Genomic DNA, 23878 nt, shown 5'->3' on the forward strand with positions numbered 1-23878 from the left:
ATTTATCAATTTGAATATCCGATATATCGGTTTAAACCTCTAGTGTAAGCGCACGTTCTTGCAATATTATAGAAATTCGACGTAGAAGTATCACGTTGCTATTGGACAAAAAAAATCCATCGACATGTGACTTAAAATTTCATGAAATATTATTTTTCCGTATTATCAAAAACGTTGTCCATTTGCCGGGCAGCGAGCAAAAAAAGCTTCTGGCAATAATCTATTTAAATATCCGCGCTCTGCGTACGCGTGCCGTTTTATTGCGGATTATATGTGAAAAGCGTGACTTTTAAATTGGCTGCGACAGATGCGCGAGTTTACACGAGGAGGGTTTAATTCGTTATAATCTCCCGAGTCTCGAGTGAATTGTCGTGACCGCCGGAAAAAAAAGTTTCATAGATTCCGCGGGGAGGGAGGAGATGAGGGGAAAAGTTAAAAAGAAAAAAGAACAAAAATACGGAAGGAAAAAATTGGGAAGAAGAATAAAAATGTGCCCCGACTTATCAGTTTCGTCAATGATAATGAGACAGAAAACTGCACACTTTGAAGAAAGATAATTATACGCTCGAGGTCAACGGCATCTCTTCGTCGCTGAGATATATTAATCGCGAGACGGTTCAATCAATCTGGAATTTATTATGATACCGACTTCCCCATTCCGACAATCCGACATCGGAATAATTTTAATAAAGCATCAAGGTCACATCTCGAGGGGTTATTCATGAAAATCCTTTCTTAGACATTTGAATATCCGTCAGCTATGGAATAATATCGCGGTTGACTCGATATTAAAAGAGATTCGACGCATCATGATTATGCTCCTCGCTGGATCCCGGACTCGCGCAATTGTTTCAACAAAGTCGGGGGGAAAAAAACGATTTATATACGGAGGTCACGAGGGAGGAAGGCAGACGCGCGAGAGAGGATTAGCGCACGGGCAGATGTCAGCTGGCAGCATAATTAATTATCACGCGTTACCGAGCCAAAAGTGATATGTTCGGTCGTTAAACGCGGTCGAAAGGGAGCATCGAGACCCCGACGGGGGCTCGTCGTTTTCCATCACGGCCCATCGCGCGATTTCGTCCGCGTGTCGCGATGTCAAGTGCATTACGAGACATGCACTCGTGACGTGTCGCGCGCACTCTCGCTTATAAATCAAGCTTGTCCACCCGTGTCAATATTAACCGGATCAAAGTGAGTTTGTAAAAGTCAAGGGGACGTGGAGATGAGTTTCGCGCGCAACCGTTCTCGTTTCCGCCTCTGTTCCAGACCGATCGTACTCTTTCCCTTCATCCCCCTTCCTCCCCCGTCTCTCCTGTCCGTCGCTCGTTATGCTCTCTCCTTCCGTGGCGCTTATTCATGTGCCGGTAACACGATCGATGTTTCTGGCACGAGCCATGCCGTACTGTATCGGATATATGCCAACAGATACTATCTGTCCGCATCGCCTGATGTCGATTTTCCAACGGCAGTTCATATATGCGGACTTGCTTTATTACGCATATCGTAGGAATTGTTTGGTCCATTATAGTAAGAATCGATTAAGCGAGAAATTAGTATTAATCCACAAAGATTGTGCCGAAGGCGAAGAGTTCCGAAAGGAGGAATAAGATTAATCAATCGACTTTTCTGTAGCTAGTAGTAAGAGTCAATGAAAAGCGCGACAATTTTCAGTAACAAGAATTTGTAGCAATCGCGCATACCAATGGTCAACGAAAATTGTGACGGTATTAAATTATGCATACTTTATGCAAATATTACGATTATGTTGAAAATATAATATTTGAATACACTTTAACACAACAGACTTTATGAAATATTTGTCATGATTAATAAACATACAAATAAATATTATAATATGTAATATTAATAAATATTATAATATAATATTATAACTTTACGTATGTAATGTAATAATTTATGCTGCAACTTCTCAAATAAATGTGGTTAGCGTGGTATGCCGGCGTGGATACTCTAATACTAAATAAATATAATTAACAAAGTATGTCGGTAAATATGATAATTAATTCTGTGCTTATTTCTGAAGTGAAAGCACGTACGTGCATAATATCGCGACGCTAGGTGATTAGTCACGATATCATATTAATGAAATTGTATTGTATAATAATTATACAATTTTAATAACACTATTATAATCGAAGCACATACATTGTAACCTACCATGCGATCCCCAGCTTTACTTCCTCGTTGACTGCAGGATTTCGGGAATCTGCGGGAATCTTTTCCGATAAAGCCCGGTTAAATATGCATCGATACATATTCAAATCTTAGCGTACACTTTTCCCTCTCCTCTTCCTCAATCTTCTCTTTCTCTCACGTTTCGTACAAGTCGTTAGCGTTAATCGTCTTCCGATGGTCCGCGATCAAGCGACTAAGGAAACGGCCGGTCGACCAACCGTTTACATCGGCCGGAGATTTCAAATTCTATCTGGCTCGTACTATGTATCTCTCTCTCTCTCTCTCTCTCTTTCTCTTTCCCTGCTGCGCTCTATTATCATGTCTGAACACGAAGGATCGCGGTTACCCGATGCGTTTATTCTCCATTGAGTTCATTGGCCCTTAAATGCTCTGCGAGTACGAGTTGTTTCGCTCGGCAGAATTATTTTATAAATTATAAAATTAATAAAAAAGGAAAATAATATTAAGTGTGTTGCGTTAACATCAACTCGCTCGTCTCTTGTTCAGACTAATATAATTGGTGATTTTAATATTAATTTGCGGTGTAAAGGTTTCGACCATTGTTGCCTTTACAATTATTTCCATCTTTCTTTTCAATCAGAATACATAAAGTACATATAAAGTATATATCAAAACGCTTTAGCAATAATCGATAAATAGTTTTCAATATTTATACAATCTGTGTGGGCTTTTTTTGGGAGTAATAAAAGCCAAAAAAAAAATATAATGAAATATGATTTATTACTAAAATCGCGAGATATATACATTAGGCCATACACATAAGAACATAATCTTTTTCTCGTAAGTTTCTCGATATCTCTCGATAGAGCGGAACAGCACGTGCGATTCTTCGTCGTCGTAAGACGGCGAGAAATCACTCGCGCGATTACCGTCCTAAAAACAGGCAGTAGAGGTACATATACTTGTTTTCGTATTTCCGACATTTTTACTGTGTGTGTGTGTGTATCTGTCTGTGTGTGTCCACAAGCTCGTTACAACTGAAAGCTAACACCGAGTATATCGTCTTTTTTTTATTTTTTTTTTTTTTTTAATAACTACATCTCGCGCGCCTCGCGAGAATGGATTTACGGGGGCGCGCTTTCGCATCAATGTATGTATTTCTTATTTACCTGTATTGGCAGTGTCCCCGATACTTATCTCGAGACGCGCCATTTGAACACTTCCACAATGTATGGCTAAATACTTCCGCTATCTTCCTGTCGGATGCGAAATTGACAACCCGCGTCCGTTTAATCACGCACGAGACTTCCGGGATACGAAGTCCTTTGTCCCCTCGAGCAATTTATTATTATACATTACAACGCAGGTATATACAGGGTATATGTACAATTCTCGCTCGGCCAACACCGCCGTAAATATCGGAGATATGTCCTCGATAAGTCGCAAAACATACTGCCGCCCAACGACACTTGAAAGCAAATGAAAAGCTAAGCCTGCTTCGCCGTAATATGTAAATGTAAAGTGCCTCGCGCTCACCTGTCGTAATCGCAAAAGACATATCAGCTATATACATATTTTTGTACGTCGAATACGGTTAACCATGCGGCGGAAATTATTAACTATTATATTGCAAAGCGTAATAATTGGAGCAAAAATAACAACGATTTATGTAAACTGCGAATTTTATGCATCGCTATTTGCATCGGCATTTATCGTATCAATGAGATGTTTTATATTAAAAAAAACGCCCGATCGATTGTGTTCCTTATTAAAAAAAAAAAAAAAAAATCCTGATCTGATGAAAGTATACAATAATAATAATTATATATGAAACATGTTGATTTGTGCGAGTTAATAAGCGAGCCTGATCAAAATGGTCGTTTTGATTACTTATTACTTTTTAATCGTACTTCATAATAACCTGCACTTGTTTGCAGTTTTTAATCAATATTAATGATGTATGTATGTGCGTATTTGAGAAAATATCCGTGTTGTTTGGATCCCAACGGTTATTGATTTTTAATTAAAAATCGCAGAGAAAAGAAATCAGAGAAATAAATATTCGATGTGATGTATTATTATCACGTATACGTAATTAAATACACACGGTATTCCTACGTACTGTCGCAATGACGTGTCATCTTTTTAAGACATGACGTAGCACGTTGCGAGAATTAATGATAAACTCTCGCGCTCGAAACTTTACTTCCCGCCTTTGAAAGTTCCGACAGGTCTTTTGCATGTCAAAGAGACACCACGATCGCGCGAAATTTTCAACACGCGCGCCGTAATAATTCGCTTAGAAAAAAAAAAAAAAAATTATATGTATTCTTTCTTTTTCTCACAAATTTTATCTCTCCGCCGAAACGCATTCCGGCTCTCACTTGATTCAACATTTGCCGATAAACCGCGCGCAACAACATTCCGGCGCGATTTACGGCGGTCTGAAATTGCTATAAACGAACGGCTGTAGACTCGCATTCCTTTTTACAGGTTCTCGCGATTTCTCGTATAAACGCGGCATATATAGTGCGAACACAATCCCATGATCGCCTTGTTGCCGTTATGTAGGAAGCCATCGGTTCTGAAAGGGGAAGCGTGAAACTGGAAGAGCTTAACTGTCGTATTTGTTACGCGTTGTTGTCGATAAAAATGCTCGTCGAAAGAAAACGAAACAAAGTGAATAAGGTAATGTCCTTTCTGCATATGGGACAATGATACTTTTGTATCGCTATAAATCTAAATCTCTTCTAAAATATTTAATATATATCTAAGAAATTGCATGCAAATTTTGATAAAAAAGCTAAAAAATTAAATTGAAAGTAGAAATAAATTACGCATTAAAATATTTAATATTAAAAATGGTTTTGCGTGCTATTATAAACGGATTCTATGCGTTATGAAAAATTATATACGATTAAGCACATGGCGGAAGTTTCTATCTCTCGCAAAAATATTTAAAGATATTTGAATATTTTATCAAATAAGTCTGAGTAAACTTTAATTTTCTTAATCGTATAATCTCTTGTATATGAATATTCTTTCACCTGAATTTATCGTGAGAATTAACGTCCATTTTTTCAAACGCTTCGTTGAAACATCGATGTCCTTTGAATCCAGGCGAGGAATTTCTTTCTGTTGGTGCTCGCGTTCCTTGCGAGAACCTGGCGTGATATGATATTATATTTATACGACACACGCGATGTCGATCCATCGATCGTGGCGACACACGACTACACATGCGAGACACGCAAAAACATACCGTAGCACGCACCCTCGGGATGCGGAAATGTAACAACTATTAATCTCGGGTGAAAAAATAACGCACGCATTTCCACGTAGAGTCCTGTATAAATATCCACGTCAGCTGTGTGTACGTTGAACTTTGCAAATTAATCGGCTTACGCGCATGAATCATATTTTCCGATCGTTCGCGATCGCTGATGGCGGCCGCTACCGTTCCGTGTGTATATGTGTTTACATAACAAAAAAATAAACACTTCACGCAGCTCTCGTTACAGCTCTCGTGTTCGTTTTGCATTTTCTGCACGATTTCGTAGGTATCAAATGCACAGGGTAAACAATAGGCCGATAGACTTCTTAACTTCTCATAGGGCGATGATTGATGTAAAAATCACATTTTCAATTTGTTTTAAATAAATTTGTCAATATTATAAATTTGTGATGAGGACAATGTAATGAAATTATATATTTAAATTAAATTATAGTTATAGTAAGAAAATATCCAAGAAATTATTATCCTTATCAGTAAATTGAATATAAAATAATTAAATAATTTTTAAAATATATATAATCATTTTCCTTTTTATTTTATAAATTTATCGAATCTTGATATTCTCCAAATTCCTCAAATTTCAATTTTACATAATTTATGAATTTTAATAATTCTTGAGAAATGCCTATTAACATTTTTTTCAAGGCTTATCATATTTTCCAAATCTCGCATAAATACGATTTTGTCCAGCATTAGGGTTTACCCTAGTAGCAAAATACTTTTTGTCGCGTTTATCCACTTAAGCGGGTTTCTGAGCGTAATATTGTATTATCGTACGTAAAAGGAGAGAGGGAGCGCGTCTATGCAATATTGAATATTCGAGTTTCTTCTTGGCTTCTTATTAATCACACACGTACCAATTAAAAGTTATAATTATAATGAAGGAAGCTTACGACGGGGCTCGATGAAAACGTGTCTATCTAAGGATTGTATATATTTACATTCGGTCGTTGCACGATACAATCGATAATGATTGCATCGCGACGACAATTGCTGCGCCCATTATCACTGACAACGATATCACGTCGAGAGGATTCTCGAATTTTGCGGTGCAACATCCTCGACGTTTCTTTTTCAACAAATAGTTACGATTTTATGAATTTACATTACAAAACAATTTGCATATAATAATATTTTGTTTTTAAAGCTACTTCCCCGAGATATTTTTTTCGTATACATTGTTATTTCTGTATTTTTATTCAGATTATTCTTTCGATTACGGTTTCTAACAAATATAAGCGTGAGAAAAAAAACACAAAACTTAGAATTTGCATACTTATTTTTTCGCTTAAAAAATATTGAAGATGTCAAAGGCGTTGCACCATAATAAAAATTGCACATGGGAATCAATATACGTCATTATTTATACTGCCGAATGCATTTCTATAGCTCGTTATATTCTCTTTTATTTCACCTTTTTAAATTCTCATTCTCTAATGTTATATTTCTGTACGAAACAGTAAATATATTTATTCTTCTTCTTCTCTTTCGACGCAAAATCTCATTTCTCCTCTATAATTCCGATTGACTGCACCTCTTCTTTCTTTAAACTATTAAAATAAACCGTAAAAAATACAAATTTCTAGATTTCAAATTCACAAAGAAAACAAAAAGGTCTTCTAGTTTCGTTAATCATATTACGTTCTATTAAATGTATTTTTATAATTTGATAAATTTAATTTAAAATTTATTTTACGACTGCAGAAGGAAAAGTTTATTCTTTAAGTATATCACTAAAATGAAAAGTTGGGAAAGTTTCTTCACATTATCGAAAGTTTGAATCCCCGAATGCGACTGATTTGAATCTATTTCATGAGTCATGACGCAGATATCGATTCCAACGAAATCGACGCTCGCCGACGAGAAATTTCTCGTACGTGCGAGAACTTGGTGGATGTGTCCATTTGACTATATATATCGCGTACTTTCTTCCGCGATTAATTTAACTATCTAAGATTATGTGTGTCGGGGAGATATGGGCACAAGATACTCTCGAACAAATCTCGTCTTCAACTCGATACTCTCCGGTCTAACGCCGAGAAGGCGCCGCGACGTGAAAAAAATCACGAGGACTGTTTGATGTTACAATAACGATTGATAAATCTGACTAATACATCCTCCGATTTTTCTCGTCGCAGTTCGCTTCGTATTAAGATATGATTGTCTTTCATCACGAAACTTTTGTTGCCTCTCGCCTTTTGTTTTTCCCGTCAACCGCTTTCTCTTCCTGTTTCTTCTCATGTTAGAATCATCTCGACCCCCTCATCAGAGGATCTACACGGGCAGCAGAAATCGTTGCAGGACCGTTGCCGCCAGTGCCAGACATAGCGAAGGTGTCGTCAGGGTGGCTAGACCTCGAACTGCAACACGATGAATGAAAAGCTTAGAAATTGCACAGACATTTTCTTCCATTTATTTTTGCTAGAGGCTGCCAGTGAGAATTTACTTTATAATTAAAATGGAAACTTACAATTTATTCAATTTATTTAAAACTTGTTAGAAACTTTTAGCGTAATATGTCTTCATCATTTACAAATTAATTATTACAAATTGCCTTATAAAATTCTTTTTTTAAATATTCTTTCTCATATTACAGTTTAGTGTTACAATTGAATCTAATGGAAGAAGATTCGGGTTTTATTAGAGTGACAATGAGATATTATGTAACATTCACAATTATTCCAATCACAGGCAGATGGAAAATTATAACATAAATAGAATAGAAAAAATATTATTTGCCACAAAGTCTTGTTGTCTCGTTGTCACATCGGTACAAAATAATATAAATAAAATAAATATAAAAACAACATATAAATTTTATATAAATCTCTAAAAATAATTTATTGATCTATTTTGTATATATATGTGGTTTGTAAAAATGATCCATTCATCAAATAATAATTTAAATAAATTTCTGTTAATAAAATTGGAAAAAATAATAATAGGACAAGTATAAAGCTTGTTATATATAGATTCTTTAGAAAAAAATATACATAATATAGTCTAAAGATTCCTATAAATTGCGTGCATATTTAATTTACTCTCAAGATCTGCAATATAATAATTAAGGGTTCTAAATAGATTTTCCTCGAATAGGAGATAGCCTGGAATCGAGATAGTTGCCTTCGTGGCGCACGAGTGCTTTGAGATAACTCAATAAGCTAGTCTTCTTTGGAGATGCCTTAGTTTAGTTAAAATGTGTAACTTTCAGATACATCCTATAACGAGATGAACAACTTTATGAACGTCATCCTCATTCTTATATTCTCTACTACGCATTCTTAATATTGATAACTTCTTTATTTTAGTTTTGCTTTTATCTGTGCTAAAATACGCATAACAACGTAAAAATCTAACAAAGAAAAATATTGAATAAAAAATCAATACGCTGCATGTGTATATATGATGTATTATAGTGAGTTTCTGAAAATACGTCACGCGAAAAATATTTTTACCACAGAAATGTTTCCTACTCACGAGTACGAGTAACATAAAATATTATACATAACTGGCACATTAATTTATTGAGAAAAATCATAATAAACACAGTCTCACTATTTCAGTCTCATTAATACTTTGTTATAATAAAAATTATATAAAACAATTCTTTTCCCTTCCCGATAGTTTTTCTCGCGTTGAAGAGAGATCATTGAACCGTAATAAAGCCGAACGAGGACTCGCTACGTCTTCTGTTACGACAGAAAATAGGAATATCACGGGCATGTGACAGCTTGACCGTCATACATCGCATGAAAAAGCAAAACAATGTAACCGCTATTCAGGTAACGTAAATCAGACAGACAATACCAATGTCATTCATATGACATAACTCGAGAGTCCTGTTTAGTTATTGAAAATCATCTAACTACTCGATACAGATTTTCAGTGTTATTTCATATTCTCTCTCTCTCTCTCTTTTTTTTTTTAGTCGGCAACAAGCCAACGAATACGTGCGGTATTTCTATCCACGTTTCGAAGAGAACGGCATTCAGCTCATTCCGGAAATATAAAGAGAAATACAATATCGTCGATATAACATAACCCAGCCAGAGCTATTGTCGGTTCACTCTCTCACTGCGTTTCGATATTATTTGTGAAAAGAATAAAGTTACGCGTATAGTCTTTCCGCTTTTCATACAAAAGTTATGCATTGAAGTATATGATTGAGGGTCGCTACCACCTGTCTCGAACGTGTCAACGCTCTGCTATTATTCTCCCCTGTGATTTTGACGAAAAAACGTATGTGGTGAAAATCTTTGGAGATATTCATATCCTAGCGTTAAAATTTTATTTTATATCGTTTCAATTTTTTGTTTCTTATATTATATTTTTCTTTATATTCTCCGTTTTTTTGTAGACAGAATTGCAAACATGACATTTAGTAATTACGTTAATTGTCGGTTTCCCATTTTATTTTATAATGACAGCTTAAAAATGTATATTTACAATTTCTTTTTAAGTATCTGATTTAATTTGTTACTTTTATTATTAAATTACTAAATTAGTAAATTAGTAATGCGAGAGATATTCTCGTGGCGTATAATAGCATGTGTAACATTTTACTCTTTATAATACAAACATAATTATGTAATTAGCAAAATATACAGAAATATTACGAGAATATTTTAAAGTGAATTAACTTGTTTTGTTCAGTTTAAATAGATTAAAGCTGGGCAAGTCGAACGTCACTATTGAAGATGTCGTGACCGAGTTAAATAGCGACTAGGTTAAAGAAAGAACAAGGAGGAGGGTGGGGAAAGGGGGGGGGGCGAGAAGGGAGGAGAAGGGAGAAAGGAGGTGAGATAATTCGAAAAGTCGCGAGGAAAAGCAGAACGAAGGAGCGAGGAGCAACACAGGGTCGTTGATAGAAAGAAAACTGATAGTTGGCGAAGGTAGTCGAGCTATAAGGTAGGTACCTGGGCGATAAATGCAGGAGGCGTAGCGAGCGTCGCGTAGGGCGCTTCCAGGAACGATTCCGCCTAACGAGAAAATCGAAGATCGTTAAGAGCAATTTCTTCGAGTCGTTCGGCGCCTTTTCCGGTTCGCCTTGCCTCTTTTTACCTGTCCTCTCCTTCCTGCCTGCCCGTGCCGCTCGATCTGACTTCGCCGACCGACCCTATATCTCCTTCCCTCTCTCGCGTGAAAGGAGATGCTCCACCGCGTGTCCGTTACCCCTTCGCGTTTTTTTTTTTTTTTTGTTCTTTTACTCATTTACTCCGTGCAAACGGTCGATATTCGGAGAGGCCCACTTATATAATTAGGCCGAGTTGGGCCGTTGGGCGGGATATCGAACGACGATAAAAACATGCGACTCTACCTCGTGTTTCGTTCGCTATTACAATGGATGTCCTCAATAATTCTTGAATACATAATTATGGTAAATAGTGAGTACCGATCGCGACAGAGATATAGAGATTATCATAGAAGGGCGCTATTATTCAAATAAATTTAGGAATCATTTATGAATTGGAAAAGGGGAAATGTATCATCGTCGTTTCCAAGTGCCCGCAAAAACTCATTATTGTTATTACGCTAATCGTTGCAATTAATCTCTCATTTTCGGCAAATTGAATAAATTGGGGCTTTTCGCGTCATTGAAATTTTCGCCCTCGAGGCGGCTAAACAATGTGCGAAGCAATTGGCTCAAGTTATGACCGGAATATTTCTAGACGTGACGCGCCGCCGCCATTGCCACCGCCGACAAAACGTCCCCGATAAGCTGAGCCGCGTTTGTATGCGCCGAAATGTTTGTCGATTTACAATTGCATAGTTATACGCGGAGCTAGTCAAATGCCGCGTATTATATGCATTGTAATTCCCTCAGCCCGCCCGCGGGATTTGTATTGTGCAGCGTGACGCGATAGTGCATGCGACTAACGCGTATTTGATTATTCTCGTTACGCATTCGTAATGCATGAACCGCTACGACCTCGTGATGTATTCTCAAAAATCGCGCGATAATGTTTATCTTCGGATCGCGATGCAATTGTTATATAGTTGAAAGAAATTTCATTTCGATCAATCACTTGTGCAAAACGTATATACATACGCGATATAATTTTTCATCCGCAAGTATTTCTCTCTCATTTTTAGCCAATTGTGTTATCGATTATCTCTTTTATTTTTATTTTTAATATAATGTTTGCAATAATTACTTTGTGTCATCTATATAGCGTTTCCGGCATTTTAATACCGGACAATTCAGCGACTGTAGCAAAAATATAGAGCGCGCGACAGGTAATAACACTCTCTAAATTACAAACGAGAAACGTGTCCGCCGCAGGTGTTCCACTGGTTGCGTATTTTTCGACGTATTTTTCACCAGCGTGGTGTACAAATGTGGTAAATCGTTGATTACCTTTGTGAGCCTAATAAAAGAGAGATACGCGCGCTCGAAGTGATGCGAATCGCTGGCTGATCGGCCATGGGGCGAAGAGGAGAGGGCGGCTCATTCTCGCTCAAAATTGACCCGAATCGAAGCGCGATGCTCTAGGCGAAGAGTGCACCCGGTATACGCGTTTCTTTCTCCCTTTCGTTCGGCTGCTGCCATTTCGACGGCCAGTCAACTGCGAATGTCTGCGCGTATCCACGAAAAATAGCGCGCTTACATCACCGCGAAATATTGTCATCGCACCCTACGTGTAAACGAATGTGCTCGCTCGAAAAGTCGATTTATGGCCCATCGAGCGAGTCGAAAAATACTATTGCGGTGAAACTCTCGTGATATATACATAACACACACACACACATATATATATATATATTTGACACATGTATACATAGACATACGCACAAGGCATATGTGCGCGTTGTAACGCCACGAGCGTATCGTGAATTTCTTATTGTAACTTGAATTGCGTGACGCGGGGGATTAGTTGATAAATATTTAACCGTGTTGCATACCGGGCGTTGCCGGAAACGCGAATACTGAGACACACCACTATATATGGTTTGATGAATCACGTATCCTTCCTCTCCTCTTTCACCCCTCCCTCCCTCCCCCGCCACCCCCATCACTCCTTCCTCTTTGGATTCGCCGTCATTCCGCGATTTTCTCCCTCGACGATACCTCGTGCAAAGGAAACAAAGCGTTTCTGCATCGCCGTAATTTTGCCCTTATTGTATGCTATGCGTGTATCGATTGCCTTATAACGCGGCTCCGAAGATGAGAAAGGTGTGTTTCTCGAAGGAGAAAGAACGGCAAGCAGGAAGATGCGCGAGTGAAAAGTGATCGAGACTAATTTAAGAAGAAATTAAACGCGAAAATTGAACGCACGGTTGCAAACGAATCCGGAGAGATGCGGCGAAGAAAAGGTTAAAGTAGTTTGCGGGTGCGTTCGAGTAGACGCGTTGCGCGAGAGCAGGTGATAAAGGTCGTAAAATTATTGTCTTAATTTCTCCCCAACCCTTGCTTTGCTCCCCACGATTCGTCGGACGCCGCCGATCCCACGATAATTTCACATACCCAAGTAATAATAAAGCGTATAAATTCCCTCGAGTGGTTACTTTAAAAGAAATGAACGGAATATCGATAATTAAAATTCGCTATCGCGAGTACAAACGCTCCATTCGAAGTATGATTAGAGTTTTTAATTTTATATAATCTAAGTAAAGTTCGAGATAAAACTCTATTTATAATTTCGAATTGTATAAATATAAAACTATAAATATAAATAAATTTTATATTGGCAAACACAATCGTATATTCGAATTAAAATTATCATGTCTAATTATAGAGAGAATATATCAGAGAATATATATTCTACAAGCACATGCATAATTGCATTCTATTCTCATTGACTTCTCACTTTCAGAGCTACCATCGGTTTATTATTATTTAGCTATACGCATTCACGTATATATATACACATCATATATATGCGAAAATGATTTAATCCTCAAATTCTCTCTTGCATGAGGTATGATTTATTCTCGGGATCAGGCCACTGCTATTTCAAATTACGTACATGATTGAAGATTTTGAATCATGGATTATAATTATTAAATTTGTCATTTTATTGCACGTATTTGACGTACATTTCCCATCCAGTAAAATAATACATGTAGAAACAGAAAATTTAAATGCAATTATTAATTTTATATATATATATATATATATATATATATATATATATATATATATAAATTTCCTGATTCTCTGCATGTACGCTTTCTCTATTTACATAGTATATCAAATTGTACATAGAATTGTTCCTAATATATTATCGTGCATGTTAAAAATGGGTTTAAAAAAAATGAAAATTATATAGATCAATACCAAACATTATTTAAAAATTCTTATTTCTTTACGCGCGTGTTTATTTTATTTAATTGAAAATTCAATTTCGGATTCTAGGTAATAATTCGATTATCGTTATTTTATTCACGAATTCAATCTCGACTTGCTCCTGCATCGATTATACATCGATTGTATGTGACGTCATGTGAGCTTACCAAAGACCTCGGTTTTGCGCGTGTCGACGAACGGGTTGTCGATGTCGTGACTCGATCGCACCGTCGCCTCGCACCTGCAACAAGACATTCGATCATGCTTCGGAGTCCGAGCGCGAGATGATTTTTCTGGCCGAGCAGACAAAAGGGTAAATTATCGCGCTTCATCGCGCGAAACTCGCGTAAAACGAACTCCCGCTCGCGAGCAAGTGCGATGTATATTTATGGGCTATGTGCGCCGAGGTGCCCATAAGCAACGGCCCCGTCGAACGACGGAAATATACTACACGTTGTAAAAACCGATATTACCTGACGTTTATCTTGTCGCTTGCGAGATGACCCGGCTCTAACTCGAGCTCCAGACTCGATATCGTTGAGTACAGTCCGTGTTGCTCGGACACAATTTCCGAACCGGATTTCACCTGGAAAAAAAACATCGTTCATTGCGCAACGTTTTTCCCTTGCGGCGACCAAATCCAATTGCATTGAAAGTAACTTTCCGATTCTGAGCATCGGGAAAGAATGTATGTCGCGACTTTTCGTCGAACATGGCATGCACCATCGATCGATTGCTATTACAAGCTTTGAATATCAATAAGCCAGTAACCGTATAATATAAATAAATAAATGCTTTTGTCATCACTCAGAGTTGCTTGCGCCTTTAGATTATTTTTAATTTTACGTTTAATTGAAGCTTGAAAAATTGTCAAATCTTGAAAGATTAATAAATTGTTAAGAAAATGAGAAAATGGAAAAACGCATATATTAATGCATAAAAGATTATCTGCGAATGGAGCTAATTATATTCGCTTTTAGGAATTATTATTCCAATTTCTAATCTGTGTTAATTAATCAAGGTTCTCTCGGGACTACGAAGCTTGCGTAAGAAGGACGACATAAATCGCAGAGCATATGGCGCAAGGATATGTGCGGGGTAATTATACATGTAATAAATCGTACACTAATAGTCGCGAGGTTCAAGAAGCAAGAGAAGAAGGGATGTGCGATGCACCTCCGATGAGCTGCATCGCACCTCCTTCATCATCCCTTCTTCTCTTGCTTCTGCATGCAGTATCGTCTCGTAGTACGCAAAGACATCGAAGAGAAAATAGGAAGCGTAAATGTGATGCCGACGATAATGCACCCGCATATTGCACCGACGTGATTCCGCCGATTCTACCGGGTGTACATTATGCAATGTAATACAGCAGACAAATATCGTTTAGAGACAAAGTTAATATCGGCGCAACAGCTTCGAGATTATCGCGAACTTGATCACAGGGTATCGTATTGTAATGGAATTAAATGTAAACAGGCATGTTGACAAACAACGCTGATATTGTGTATAAAGTTCTCATTATTATATATGAGACACAATTTCATGTATAGTAAATGTATCATAGTCGTTAACTCAGTAAATGTGTTTTATGACAATTATTCATTGTTAAAAAGCATATTTATTAAAAAATACGAATGTGAAAAATATAGAACAACTAAGAACCAACTATCGTAAAATTCTTCTATGTGTAAGAATAAAAATTAAATAAATAAATACTCTAGATAAAATATATTTTGTATATTATATTATATATTATATACAAAAAAAAATTTTATTTGTATTATTTTAATAATTTTATCATGATTATTTTTACATTCCTCCTTTTTTCTCTTCTACTATTAATATTAAATTTTTTTTTACAGATGTGTGTTTATTGTTTCTGTATAGATCTCGTTTTCTATTTAATACTTTCAGCATATTTATTTGTAATATTAAAATTATGTCTCATTAAGATTAGTAAACAAATAAAATGTTGCATATAATTTTTTAATTCATGAATCTTATATCTTGAGTATGAAAAATGCAATACTAATTTATCATAGAAATGTCCTTTATCCTCTTTATCCTTATACTTTATTAATATCAGAGTGATATTGCTCAAAGAAACGTATGCAGTTGGCGCACAGATATCTTTCTTATTATTAATATTTATTACGATAAAAGACAACGCGCAGTGAAATGTATTAATGATACTTTCCAACATTTCTTCAAACGCGTTTGTCAAATTCGTCGTATTCGTGTCTTGACTTTATGCAACAGTCAGATATACGGATATCGTTTTGTAATTCAAGTCTTCCAAGTTCTTTATACCGTACGTATGTCGTACGTTATGCGACTAAAATTTCCATTTTTTTTTTGCCGCGACGATACACAATTCTACTCGCTTATTCCGCGCCGTCTTTTCTCTATTCAACTCTTTCTCGTTTTTCCAATTTTACTCCGCGTCGTAGGACTCTATGCGTCCTCCCGTTTATCTTCGAAAGTCAAGACTCCCGTCGCTTTCTATTAATAAACCACCTTGTGACTGTACTTTGCACGCGTGCAAGCTGAACTTTATGCGACCGTGCACGTAGAACAGGCTCTTGAATATTTCTATGGTGAGCGAAAAACTTTGGCGCGAGCCGCGCGTGTGCGTGTACGGGCGTTGAGCAAGACGGGGCAACGGTGCGGAAACGTGCGAAAGTTGACAGACGAAACTTTGTCGAAAGTTTCGACGCGACGTTCATTTAAAGTACAGAATTTCGTAATTAAGGTAACAAAATCGCGCGATTGCCGCGGCACGATTACGCAAATGGGGCGAAAAAGGAGGGAGTTTGTATTTCGTTTGAATGTCGCCCAGGATAAGTCGATCGTCGCCTTGGATAAGCGCGTCTCCAGGGAAGAATGCTGATGATGTGGAAAAGAAACGCTGGTATTTCAAGAACGACAAAGATCCGGCGGACATTACGTCGAAATATTTCAACGGTCTGATATCGTTTCGGCATATTATCGATAAATTTTAACGCGCGCGCGCGCGCGCCCTCGTATTTTCCGTGTCGTTTATGAATTCTACAATGCTTCTGATTTTGTTGCCGAGCGCCATGCGTCTCTTTGTAGCGAAGGCATACGCGTTCCATTCTGATACGCTACGCTGCACATTTGGCTGCATATATTCTACTTTGTGCAGAAATACGATGCAATTTTATCATCTCTCTTGGCATACCTACGGCGCACTTATATATTTATCTTTGAGCAATTGTCGTCCGACAGTTTGTCTTGACGTGCACTCGGTAAAAAGCGACAACGGTGTAAGAAAATATAAAGGGGCCGAGAAATTAAATCATTTTTAAATTACTCGGATATTCTTGATCCTGTTGATTGTATCCACTGCGAGATTTGCGACTGCCATCATATTACCAACATCTCTCTTTTTATAATGATATACATATATATACACATCTATACAATTCTCACCAATCCTGCAATTAAAATTATTTTTTATATTTATATCAAAGCGAGCTCCATCCTATATAAAATAACGTGACCTCCTGCGCGAGTTGCTTCCTCTCTCTCTTATTAGCTTATTTATCAAAATATCTGGCGTATTCCTGATATCGATATAATTTATGATTCTCTGTGTGTGTAATATAATAATTATGACATATAATAGCTTTCTATAATCATAAACAAGTATACATAGCGCACACTTTCATTTAAATAAACGTTATAAAAGTCAAGATTTTGTCGTAAAAATTAATTAATTTAACGACTAGTTAGTCGTAAAAACTAATTAATTTAACTAGTCAGCGATTAACGCGGAATACAACCTGTTCGATGGAAAGCTAATTTGTCTAGTAATATCGCATGGCTATTAATATTTACTCGGCAAAAAGAATGTATTAGGAAATAATCGCAAAATAATCCTCGATCTATTATCGCCTCTCGCAGATGCTAACGATCACGGACGTAATATTCATTGTGGCGGAATGCCTGCAATAACGTTACAAGTTACACAGGCATTTGCTTTTACAGCAACATAATTCATAAAAATACTCGTTCAACCGGTATATGACAACGCTTTTATACATCCCTGTAAAATGGTGCCATTTTCGCTGCTTTTATATAACGACCACTTGACGACAAAGGGTTAAAAGGCACGTGACTATTATGAGGTTAGCGATCTGGAAATCAACCACCCTCCTTCTTTCTCGCATCGTAATCATTTATAGTGAGCTTATTTTTTGTGCACTATTAGGACAGTAATAAAAAAAATTAGAATGCAATTTAAATATTTTTTTTTTAATTCTCAGGTACGATATCTTTTTTTTTGCTTCTAGTTTATGCATATTAAAAAATTAATATTTATTTCATAAAATTTATGTATAAATAATTTAGGAAATTATTAAGGTTCTCAAGTAAAAATCACAAGATTAGATAATCGCGGGCTAGTAAAAGCGCGATTATTTAAACTTAGTATATAATATAAAATTTTCTAAAGATAAATAATCTTAAATTATAAAACTAAATAACATAGCCATTCTTAACAATAATATTCAATTTAACTTTTTTCGGGACAGATTTATTGAAATCGGAAAAAATTATTTCTTTTTTTCTCACAATTATATTTTTTCAAAAATATTTGTAATAATTAAATAAAATGAGAAAAAAATTGAAGAATGTTTGAAATCTCCAAAAAAAATATACAGATATATGACTCTATCTTGTACGTTAGGATTAATTATTTGTGAAATAATTTCGTATATTAAAATTTAATATACAATATATACACATATGTGTCGATGATTTGAAGAAATTAAAATAATAAAAGATATTAAAATATTAAAGCTTGAATAATACTAAATGCTAAATTGAATGAATGAATAAATACAAAGTTTTATTCACCGATTGCAAACATAAAACTAAAATGGAAAAGAGTTCCCAAGTATACTCGAGAAAAATAGACAAGAGATTTTTAAAAACAGGAACCAATTTGATCGGTTCTACGATCTTTTCGTCACTTTGTAACGACAATGATTCTCCCGTCATGCTGCTCATCCGCGACATATTTCCGAAGTTGGTGAGTGATCGAACTTTTTCCCTTCGCGAGATTACTTGACTCGCGTTAACAGGTTTTTCGAGTCTCGCGACACGAACATTTCCGAAACAATATTACTTGTTAAGTGCTATACTAAACTCGCGCAACTTCTAATGGACGTCGTTGGGAGCGTTGCAAAGTTTTCTCGAAGGGAAAACGGGGTGAAAGGAGTGGGGATATGTTTCCGCGGAAAAGGAAGACTGGAATCCGAAAGATAAGAGAGAAAGTTTCGGCGGCGCATACGATCCACTGCGAAGAAATGCTTTAAAGAAGCATCGTTATATCGGCGTAATTTTCGATTCTTTAAAGCTTCGCCGAGAAGCACTTGCATTTTAAGTGACGCGATTTGCGCGATTCTCGACGTAAGCATAAGCGTTACGTATATCAACACTTTCTACGTGAGGAGGACAAAAAATAGTTCTTATGTTTGGCAAATTGAATATTCTCCAGACACCGCTTCATATTTTCGGTACTACAACGCTTGAAGAAAATCTTGCGAGAAGCACAATCCAATTATAATCCGGCCTACTTACTTTGAATGTACCTTTAAGTTTATTTAAGGTTGCAAACAGTGGAGAAACAGCCAGTAATTTTTTACTCTCTAAGTTATGATTGTCGTAATCCTTTGCCTTCTGCTTGAAATAAGATTAATATTCTCTTTGTAACTTGGATCTATAGTATCTCCCTCCACCTAGCGCATCTAATTGTTCCTATTATTCTCTTCCGTAGAATGAAAATAATTACGAGTCTGCTGCGGACAAAAACCGGAGCTGAGGTATTTGGCATTCCCTCTCGGTTCCCTTTTTACCCGAATTTCTTCCTTATTCTCGCTTAGAGGCCAAGAGTATGTCCGCATTTTCTTCCCTCGGCAACGCCGATAACGATACATCAATATGCATGCGATAGGAGGTCCGGCGGCCTCGAGCAATAGGAGGATTGAATTATTCGTGACGAGAGAATGGAAACTTTGTAATAATAACGTGAAACGAGAGAAATAAAAATTCCGCGCGCCAAATATAACTATCTTTTTCTCTCTCTCTCTCTCTCTCTCTCGCTTTCATCCCTCCGTCGATTTATCGAACGGTGTCTGTTCTCGGCACGCGAAAAACACCGACGAGCGGCAGGTGGTGGTAGACGTGGTAGATTTAAAAACACGAAGCGAAGTGAACGGATGGGATAAGAATAAAGCTCGCTCTTTTCTAAATTCATCTGGGATTATCGTGCGGCAAGAAGGAGATAACAATTAAGCGGAGAACTGCCGTGCAAATCTTCGTTCTTCGAATCCCGGTAGCTTCTTTCACCGCAAATGCAAATTGGCCCTTTCTTGTATTGTACGCTCTGGATTAATTAGAGAGTCGTGGCCTTTTTCACGACCCTTTCGCAACTCGCGCTTTCGATTCGTTTCAATTCGATTCGCTGTACGTTTCCACCAGACTATAAACAGAAGTTTGGAATCGACTGGATGGAAGCGAGAGACGGGAGTAAAATCACTGTGTGCAAGCGGTCGCATGGCGCGCATTAGAAGGCGCTCAACATCGACGTTCAGTGGTGGTCGATGTTACTGCACGAGGGATCCGTTTCGTCGACCGTTAATTAGAGCTTTGGCTCATCAAGCGTCGTCGTTGCTTGCGCGATGAAATCGAGCCACGTCGTTGCGACGCCCAACTCTCTCTCTCAGTCGGCTTACTGTGAAATTAGCTTGCCTGCCGTTCGCTCTTCCCATTCCGCTTTTCACCCTCTCCCGAAACCTTCGCCAATACCGGTGCAATACCATCCGACCTCAACGCGAGACCGTTTCACCTGGTGAAGCCACGTCGTGCTATTCGAAAGCTTCAACACTATACATATATGTTCTACGGATTTTGTAGAAGCTTGGTCACCCGTGCGACAGCGAGTCGCTGTTGCAAACGCTTTCACCCGACAAACATACAATATAATACGATATCGATCGTTATATTCCATTTTCTACTTGTCACGTTGTGCGCGCGTATGTATATCTACTTTATTTTTATCTATATTACCTTGACCGAAACAACGATACGCGATTCGGTTTACGATATGCTTTTACTTTGTGATATCTTCCCCGATGCTGCGCAAAGTACTTTCGAGAAATGTTTAAAAGTCATTACTCACCTGCTCGCCATTAACGAACCATTTAAGTTGCGCGGCAGGATTGGACTTGCCGCTGGTGCAATTCAGTGCGAGCACATCGCCACTCGCGTACACCTTTTCCTCTCCCGTTATCGATGGGCTTTCCTGAGATATCGCTGCAACAATTTGAAAAAATTCTTAGAAGTATACACGATAATATTATTTATTTTAGCTGTACGTAAAAGCTAACATTTTTAAATTCTGACAGATTACATACATCTATTGTCTATTATATAATTATAAATAAATATTGCTGTATATATATATTTTTTTTTAATGGAAAGAGAGAGAGAGAGAGAGAGTGAATATCTTGATCTGTAATTATAAGTTAAAATAATGTCTAGAGGAGTAAAGTTTGTATTATTCAAGTAAAGACATCATCTGATATGAAAAATAAAAGAATAAAAAGAAAATTCTTAAAGTACGGCCGTTCGTCTCAGTCTTATTAGCCCAAGACATAATCTAATACTAAATCCCACATTGTTTCGACGGCATAAAAAGCAGCTTCGCCCTTTGGGAACTTTACACGGTAAAGCATATAAAGTCGGGGGGGAGGCGCCATTAACAAGAAGTTTTACTGCCACTAAACGCGTTTATTAACCGAGCTTTAGATCTCGTGCATTTTAAATTTTTCGGCGTATACGTGCCGCATCGCGTTAATGTTCTCCATAATGAAGCGGCCGTACGGTACGCTGTCGCGTAGACACGAATTAATAGCCGAAGCCGAGAAAGTGAGCTCCATAAGAATGCATCAGGGATTAGGCGTGCTCGCTTGGGAAACACTCGCGAAATTTATGACCACAGCCAAAGCAGTACACATATTTGTTTGACGCGTATAGTGTTTGCTTTGATAAGAATCTTTTGTGAATAAAAAAATTGTTGCTTTTCCTTCTCCCGTTAGTTTCAACACTAAACAGCTTGATACTAAACTTCATCTAACTTTTCGATTAGTTTTAATTAAATTTAATGTTAAAGCTTTTTTTACATATATTTATAATAGTTATAATAAATATTTATACAGAAATAAGTTCTTTATAATATTTTTCTCTCTACATTTACAACAATTCTAACAATTAATCTTTTTAATCAAATTTTGATAGAATTGATATTAATTAAGCAGAGCACGTATCGATTATATTAATAAATGATAGATTAAGAACATGATTATTTCTCTGATAACATAATACATATTTAAAGTGATTTATTTTATATTATTTTTTATTTTATACTTTTGACAACATTATAAATACAAGAAGCATATAATTTCTAGCTAAATTCAACTCTGATATATGCTCGCTGTCTCTGTTAGCTAAATCTGATTGTTAAATGAAGTATGTATGAAAATTAATCTAAGACGACCGGATAATTCTTATCAAAATCACTTTCGAAGACACCATCATAATAAAAATCTTCCAGATAAGCTTTTAAAGCCGTTGACACTTTATTTGGAATATTTAACAAAATCATTTTGAGTCTTATAATAACGATTCTTTCCATTTATCCGACTGGCGTTTCCGCCGGAAATTTGTGTTTGCAAATATTATTCGCAACGAATGATTGTCGCTTACTAGTTTCTATTTTTAGTCGATTATCAAATTAATGAAATAATTGAAGAAAATTATTTCTATATAAGAATATTACGAATGTTATTGTTTTATATGTTTCATAGTGCACAGAATGAAAGATTAAAATGTAAAATGGAATGTAAAAAAAAAAATTTTATTATTTATTTTTAAAGAAAATACATAATAAATTTTTTTTGCAAGGTTTTAATAATTTATTGAATTTAATGCATACGTTGAAGAAACTAATAAATAATATCAAAAAAATAAAAAATGTATAATGCCATCTAAAACTTATCTCATGCAATAAAAGATGAGTAATTGTTAATATGGAGAACGTTTTGAGAACACACAATTAATTCCTAGCATTTTTTAACGTTTGGCAATAAAGTTACCGTCTAGTCAATGTGTGGCACGCCAACGAAATAAATTCAAATAACTCACGCTCGCTTGCTCTTGTTGAAACGCACTGGCCTGACGACGGGAAAGCGATCGAACTCGCATGTAGCGAGAAGAGACGAGGTAGAAAAAAGGAAAAAAAAAAGCAAGAGTCGACCGCTTGACAAAAATACGATACGATCAACCAAAACACAATTAGACATCTGTTTTTACGCAAGAAAAAAAAATAATTACATGATATAACGTCCGTAAAAAAAATAATTTGATTGGTTACTAAAACTTGATTTTAACTTTACGTTATATTTATGTTCGTGCGACATGTAATGAAATACTTTGCTTTTATACGGTTGCGTTCAATTTTTTTTTTTTTTTTTATTTTTGACGATATTTGCAAATGGCACGTTTCAAATTCGTCGAATTGCGGGAGCGAGAAGCCACGAAGCGAGCAGCGCTGGTTATCGATTTTTGCGCGGGTCAGCGTGAGAGAGAAAATTTCGTCGCAAAGATGCAGTGGGAGACGAAAAGCCGACAGGCCGACGAAAGTTGGCACGACGACAGCCTCCTCGACAGCCTCCTACACAATCTTAAAATTCCCCCATTCGCATTCTACCACCCTTCTTCCAACGATCGTTTCGCTCGCTCTCGTGCGAGCATTGCAGGCCTCTCTCTCTCTCTCTCTCTCTCTTTTTTCGTCCCCTTTGGCCCAAAGCGGCATCGGCGGCGCCCAGTAACGGCTTAAGACTTACGACGCCGTAATATTTATCGCGTTTCGACGGCTTTATGCACCCTTAAACTTTAACGCCCGTTCACCGATCGTGCCTCGCGCGAACCACTCGAGTGAATTTTCTGCCTTCGACGGAATCGCTAGTAAGAGCCATTCCCGCTTTCCTTGATTCGATGCGAATAAGTCGAGAAATGCGATGTGCTCTTTCGTAAAATTAGCGTTG

At 36.9% G+C, this 23878-nt stretch overlaps 1 protein-coding gene across 3 annotated transcripts in view; it reads right to left on the reverse strand.

Moving 5' to 3' along the window:
• Positions 1 to 2936: 2936 nt before the first annotated feature.
• LOC126858604 (basal cell adhesion molecule-like) overlaps positions 2937 to 23878 on the reverse strand; it is an 84346-nt gene continuing 63404 nt past the window's right edge. For all 3 annotated transcript variants that reach the window (XM_050609082.1, XM_050609081.1, XM_050609080.1), the window contains 4 exons: positions 20953 to 21086; positions 14216 to 14328; positions 13910 to 13983; positions 2937 to 7815 (listed from right to left, as the gene is read on the reverse strand). In XM_050609082.1, the coding sequence (XP_050465039.1) occupies positions 7730 to 7815; positions 13910 to 13983; positions 14216 to 14328; positions 20953 to 21086 (407 nt within the window). In that variant the 3' untranslated portion in view covers positions 2937 to 7729. The remainder of the gene's footprint in view (positions 7816 to 13909; positions 13984 to 14215; positions 14329 to 20952; positions 21087 to 23878) is intronic.

Source organism: Cataglyphis hispanica, chromosome 26 (genome assembly GCF_021464435.1).
Source record: "Cataglyphis hispanica isolate Lineage 1 chromosome 26, ULB_Chis1_1.0, whole genome shotgun sequence".
In the NCBI taxonomy this organism is placed as follows: Eukaryota; Metazoa; Arthropoda; class Insecta; order Hymenoptera; family Formicidae; genus Cataglyphis; species Cataglyphis hispanica.